This window comes from Anomaloglossus baeobatrachus, chromosome 8, assembly GCF_048569485.1.
Source record: "Anomaloglossus baeobatrachus isolate aAnoBae1 chromosome 8, aAnoBae1.hap1, whole genome shotgun sequence".
Classification (NCBI taxonomy): Eukaryota; Metazoa; Chordata; class Amphibia; order Anura; family Aromobatidae; genus Anomaloglossus; species Anomaloglossus baeobatrachus.
Window position 1 is genome coordinate 207,937,798 of NC_134360.1, and position 6,728 is coordinate 207,944,525.

A 6,728-nucleotide genomic window follows, 5' to 3' on the forward strand; every position below is an offset into this window, starting at 1 on the left:
TTTACTATTGCTTCTCCCGCTGCTTTCATGCATCCTCCTGAGAAGGAGCTACTTTTTCCTAGTGTCTGCAGCACACACCGATGGTCTCTAGTGTCCCCCAATAAGAGCTCGAGAAATGGTTTTTACGATGAGTACCCAAAATCATCTTTTTTATACCCCATTCTTAACCGAATACAATATTATCAATAATTTTATTTTTCTGTTTCCTTGTTAGGGTCTGGAGACATGGACGGACTCCCTAAGGTGAGGCACCACACACACACACACACACACACACACACACACACACACACACACACACACACACACACACACACGGACTCCCTAAGGTGAGGCACCACACGCGCACACACACACACACACACACACACGGACTCCCTAAGGTGAGGCACCACACGCACACACACACACACACACACACACACTCACACTCTACCTGTATCCTACCCAGGGGCTTCAGTGACTGAGGTGTAGAGTAAAAGTAAAACCAGATTAATTTCTTCTCAATGTTTCCTGGTCCCCTCAATACTGTGGGGGACCTCAGAGAATAACACTCAAATTCTTTGCTACCTCATTCTCTTGGTCTCAAGTATTCTGACCTTATGTGGACTTTTTTCATGTATTCTTTCAGGAGTAATCCTCGTATGTTTAAAGTTTTTCAACTTTCTTGGAATAGCAGAGAATTAGATCGGTTTTAGTGTTTTTAGCTTTTTATATATACCACAGTTATCGTGTATAATTAATAAATTATATATATATACATATATATATATATATATATACACACATACACAATGGTAACGATTGTATTTTTCGTTTTAGAAGACGCACCCCAAATATAGAGTAGGAAAAAGATAGTTTTTAATGTTAAAATGAGGGTCCGTTTTATAATCCTAGTGAGACTTAATCCTAATGGTCACCATTAGATTTCTTCAGTTGTGTGTTGTAGCCGGTCGGAATGTAGGGGTAATTTTTGGACCTGTGACTTAAATAATTGTAAAAGTGATCTCTATGCAAAGCGGAGATAGATGATAAATGCTGATTTATATTCTTTGTCTTCCAGAATTCCCCAAATAACATAAGTGGCATTAGTAACCCTCCTGGGACACCGCGAGATGACGGGGAGTTAGGGGGAAACTTTCTTCATTCCTTCCAAAATGATAACGTGAGTCGTTCTTCTGTCAGTCCGATATGTAACTTTATTCTTAATGTCTCCATATTTTTCTTTCAACATGGTTGGTTTAACCCCTTAACGACCCATGATGTACTGGGTACGTCATGGATTGTGTGCCGTTAATCCCCGTTCCTGTCGTGGGCAGGCGGTGGCGATCTGCGCACATATCAGCTGTTTTCAACAGCTGACATGTGTGCCTGCTAGCCACGGGTGAAATCGCTTCCACCCGCGGCCATTAACCCCTTACATTTCGCTGCCAAAATCTGGCAGCGATATGTATATGGGCGCCGCCATGACTGTTACTTACCCCGCCCCCACCGGAAGTCACGTGACATGATCACATGATTTTCGGTGGTTGCCATCGTAGCACAGGGTCTTGTGATGACGCCTGCACCTACGAAGTTTCACTTTCGTTTTCACCTGGCTCGGAGCAGGGTGAAACAGGAAGTGACTGAATCTGCTGTTTACAGCTGTATAGCTGTGATCAGCAGATAGATAAGAGCGATCGGATTGCTGATCGCTATAGCCCCCTAGGGGGACTAGTAAAATAAAAAAAAGTGAAAAAAAAAAATTCAAACCCCTAAATGTTCAAATCACCCCCCTTTCACCCCATTGAAAAGTAAAGGGTTAAAAAAATATACATATATTAAATCAATTAATTTGATCAGTAAATGGCGTAGCGGTAAACAAAATTCCAAACGCCAAAATTACGTTTTTTGGTCGCCACAAATGTTGCGCAAAATGCAATAACAGGCGATCAAAACGTAGCATCTCTGCAAAAATGGTACCGTTAAAAACGTCAGGTCGAGGTGCAAAAAATAAGCAGTCACTGAGTCTCAGATCCCGAAAATTGAGAACGCTACAGGTTTTGGAATATGGCGCAAAACGTGCGCCACTTTTTTTGGACAAGCTTGTGAATTTTTTTAACCCCTTAGATACAAGTAAACCTATACATGTTTGGTGTCTACAAACTCGCACCGACCTCAGGCGTCACATAGATACATCAGTTTCACCATATAGTGAACACAGTGAATAAAATATCCCAAAAACTATTGTACGATCGCTTTTTTTGCAATTTTTCCGCACTTGGAATTTTTTTGCCGTTTTCCAGTACACTATATGGTAAAACTTATGGTTTCATTTAAAAGTACAACTCGTCCCGCAAAAAACAAGCCCTCATATGGCAAGATTGAGGGAAAAAATAAAAAAGTTACGGCTCTCGGAAGAAGGGGAGCAAAAAACAAAAACGCAAAAACGGAAAGTGCCCGGGGGCTGAAGGGGTTAATAAAGTGTTAAAGGGGAACCTGTCAAGTTTCTTGTCCCCACTGCTGGGTAAGAGGGAATATGAGTGGGCCAAAAATCTCCACCTAACCATCTTTGTCTAATAATATTGTGTAAAAGCAAAGTATAAAGAAGGGTTTATAAGTTACGTTTTTCCTATGCTAATGAGGGCTGTGACTAGTCGCAAGGGCGTTGTTTCCCCTTACTAGTCGGCCCTCTTTCGGTGTTATCACTCCCCTTTGGGCGTAATAACACGATTTCCATGAGCCAATGTCACCGCCAGCTCATGGAAATCTCGGGACCTACCTTATTCGGGACCTGCCAGATATCGGTTGATGGCCATTAACCCTTGGTGATTTTACCGGTGCTGATTTGAAAAGAATGTAATTTATATGGTGCTGCCGATGCTTACCAAGGTCACTCTTTGTAGTGACTTCTAGCTCTGGCTAATAAAAGGCACTTAATAAAATCCTTGTGTCCTAGTAAGCTTTATGAACCTGTATCCCTTCTTTACACGGGGTGTCACCTCTGTGCAGGAAACTGCAGCTGGCCCCCTGCACTGGGAACCAGTTGTGTTCCTCTTTATGATCAGAGGAGATTCAACCCAGATTTGTACCAGTCCGGAAAATAAAGTGATGGCCTATACTAAGGATGTGCTGTCACTTTAAGAGTTTTTAAGGTTTATTCAACCAACCAGAAAGTGAATTTCCTAAAGCTTCCCCTATACAGAGATTAAAGGGAACTTGTCACCAGATTTGGCCACCACCAGTGAGCCCTTATAAACTGCGTTCCAGAATACTGTATATAATAGTCCAGACCGATCTGTAGAATGTAAAAATACACCTTTTATAATACTCACCTAGGGGGTGGTCCGGTCCGATGGGTGTCGCTGCTCTTCGGTCCGGCGCCTCCTCTGTTGTGATCTGTCGTCCTTCTTCCCAGCCCAGTCTACTTCATCCACCCAGGCCAGCATTGCAGTCCTGCACAGGCACACTTCTCTCTCCCTACTGAGGGCAGATCAAAGTACTGTAATGCGCAGGCTCTAGGAAAGGTTACAGACCGCCTGCACATGCGCACATGCGCACTACAATACTTTGATCTGACCTCAGCAGGACCTCAATGCCGGCCAGAGTGGATGATATAGGACGTGTCATGCACATAGGCCTCAGAAGCAGAGAGGAGGCACCGGACCGGATAGCAGCGACACCCATCGGCCCGAACCACCCCTTAGGTGAGTATTTATGAAGGTGTATTTTTTACATTCTACACAGCGGCCTGGGCTCTTATAAACAGCATGTTAGAATACAGTGTGTCCACCCATATCCGTCAGCTGCAATGCACATCTGGACTCTGGACAGCATACTGTATCTTGCTGCACGTTGTGCAATATGGTAGGTGACACGTTTGCACAAGCATCTGTGATACGTCGTCGTAGGTCCTGCAATGTTGGTGGAGGGGTCGCATACACCTGCTGTTTGATGTGACCTCACAGAAAGAAGTCCAATGGGGTCAGGTCAGGTGAGCGGAGGCCACTCCACGCAGCCACTCCACGCAGCCACCATACCCAATGACTTGTAGGAAGGTCTCCATGAGGTATTGCTTCACGTCCGCAGCCTTGTGAGTTTTACACATTCTAATCATAGCATTTCTGTATGCAAGGTGTCGATTCAATTGAATTGCTGATGCCCTACAACTTTGTAATTCACTTCTTTTCTCTATCTCGTTCTGTTTTCGAGATAAAAATGCTAACTCCGTTGTTTTCCACCAGGTGGCGCTGTAGGTGGTTTCATTGCGTAGCACATGGCTACTTTACTATACCTAGACACCACTTCTATGCCTATAGCTGCCGCCGTTCTCAAGTTAATGGCGGTGGACACGATATGGGTGGACACACTGGATAAGAGCTTACTGGTGGTGGCCGCAGCTTATAGTGTCCAAATCTGATGACTGGTTCCCTTTTAATGTCTGTCAAACCCATGGGACTAGATGACCACCTGCTTTGTATTGGGGCCTCCTGACATTTGTTAGGGGGGATAAAAGGATTGGGCAGGTGGAAATTCCATCTGCCCGATCCTTTTTGTGTTACAGGATGATGAGCTGTGCTGCCGTTTTTTCATTGAAAATGTGAGTAATAACTGATAGGGGAGGTGGGATACCGAGCCAACGCCCAACCTACTTTACCATTAACTCATTATCTGAATGGCCAGTAGTAGTCACATGCATATCACATGTTAAAAAATACCCCACCATTAACCCCTGCTATTCGTTTTCTTCCAGTACTCTCCCAGCATGACTATGAGTGTGTGACGACAGGGCCAAGACTCAACTCAGCTGCTGCTCGGAAGGTCCCAGTTACTGAAGAAGACAATTGTCTGGAGTTGCGGAAATGACGAGAACGGCTCCTTTCGGTTTGGTTTCATGCAATAAAAAGCCCAAACTTTTTATTCCATTAAACACAGTACAAAAACTGTCAAAGATGAGAAAATCCTGCTCAGAGGATGTATATCTGTACAGAAAACTTTTTTTTTTTTTTTTTAATTTTAATTTTTTTTTTTATTTTTCCAAGAGAAGGAGATGTTATAAACCCCGATTGCTGTGTCTTTTTATTTCGCCCCCCTCCTCACCCCGAATGTTCTATGTCTGTGACGTGATATCCAGGAGAATAGCTGAAATAGGAAACTTCATGTGTCTTTTTTTTTTTTTTTTTTTTTTTTAGTTTTTATTTTATTTTTTAAAAAAAAAAAATAAAAAAATGAACTGAGAATCTCAGATGCCCACTTCTTCCCTCCAAAGAGTTGTTTGTTTTTTTTTCTCATGCACCTCCCGGAAAAAGTTTTTTTTTATTTTTTATTTCCACTGTGCAGAAACTTTGGTCGGACCTGCACCCTTCTCTTTACCTCATACAATACAACACTTGAGATTTCTTTAAACACCTAAGACTTTATTTTTTTTTTTTTTTTACCTCTACAAGAGCGATAATTAACTAGAAACTTCTAGAATCCAGAGGAACTCCTCGGAAAAGGGATATTTTATAGGATTTGCGGAGCCGGTAACGCACGGATTTACCGCTGCGGACTTCACGAGGTGGCGGAAAGAAATCCCTGCCAGGCTGCCATCCGCATAACCACTGCCTGGTCTGGTCTCCATCATATCCACATCGCCCCAGAACATGTTGCGCTGATGATACACAACACTGTATTATTTTTTTTTATTTTATTTTTATTTTTTCCAGTCTGAAAAAGGAGAAACTTTATCAAAACGGCTGCACTCTGGTTTTGCTCGTTTGCGTATTAAAAGGGACGGTCCGTGTAAGCTCTGTTGGTTCAGTTTCTGATCAAATTATCATGTGTTCCAGGGGAGGGGGGTTTTGTACAAATTTTTTTTTTTTTTGTTATCCTTATTTTATTTGCCAGGAGTAACTGACGGAGGGAACATTAGCAGCTCCTCTCAGGACATTGTTACAAAAAAAAAAAAATTCCTTGTGTATTCAAAAAAAGGGATAGTTAAATTATTGTCTCTTGATATGGGACAGCTTGGAATGATATGGTTAATTTTTCCGCCTCCATGCTGTAATAAATTTAATGAATTCAAACAAATGTCTCGTGGCCTTTTTTTTTTTTTTTTTTTTTGCTGTATTTTCCAAATGTGCATTGTAAAACAGAATTCACATGTCGCTAATCTATTGCTGAGTGCTGCTAAGGCCTCATTCACATATCCGTGCTTCCGGTATATATGTCGTCCGTTTTCACACGTACCAGACACATGTAGACACGTTAAAATCAATGTGTCTGTGCACACATCGGTGTTTTAACACAGAACGTGCGTCTGTGTGGAGCATACATGAGTATGTCTGTGTGTGCCAAATGGCGACATATCCATTTTTCTCCGGCAGCACTGATGTCACACGGACTGCACACTGATGTAATCCGTGTCACATGTATTGGAGAAAAAAAAGTGTCTTTGAAATAAAATTACTTTCTATACTACCCTGTCCCCGGCGCTGCTGTCACTTGCTTCCAGGTCCACTCATTATGCTCATGAATAAAAGTTAAGAAAAAATATGAGCACTTACCGGTTATTTGCTGTGTGGAAAAACCTTTTATTCAGGCATCGGAGTTACATGCTGTGCAGGGAGGGGAGAGGGAAGGAATAGGCAGCACGTGTAGGCGACGATCGTTTCGCACACCTGCGGTGCTTCGACGGGTCTGAAGCACCGCAGGTGTGCGAAACGATCGTCGTCTACACGTGCTGCCTTTTATGCCTTGAACCTTTG

At 42.8% G+C, this 6,728-nt stretch overlaps 1 protein-coding gene across 7 annotated transcripts in view; it reads left to right on the top strand.

Annotated features, from left to right (window-relative positions):
* SSBP3 (single stranded DNA binding protein 3) overlaps nucleotides 1-6,037 on the top strand; it is a 68,865-nt gene extending 62,828 nt beyond the window's left edge. For all 7 annotated transcript variants that reach the window (XM_075320116.1, XM_075320117.1, XM_075320114.1 and 4 more), the window contains exons 16-18: nucleotides 215-243; nucleotides 1,064-1,165; nucleotides 4,733-6,037. In XM_075320116.1, coding sequence (XP_075176231.1) covers nucleotides 215-243; nucleotides 1,064-1,165; nucleotides 4,733-4,762 — 161 coding nt within the window. In that variant the 3' untranslated portion in view covers nucleotides 4,763-6,037. The remainder of the gene's footprint in view (nucleotides 1-214; nucleotides 244-1,063; nucleotides 1,166-4,732) is intronic.
* Nucleotides 6,038-6,728: the final 691 nt, after the last annotated feature.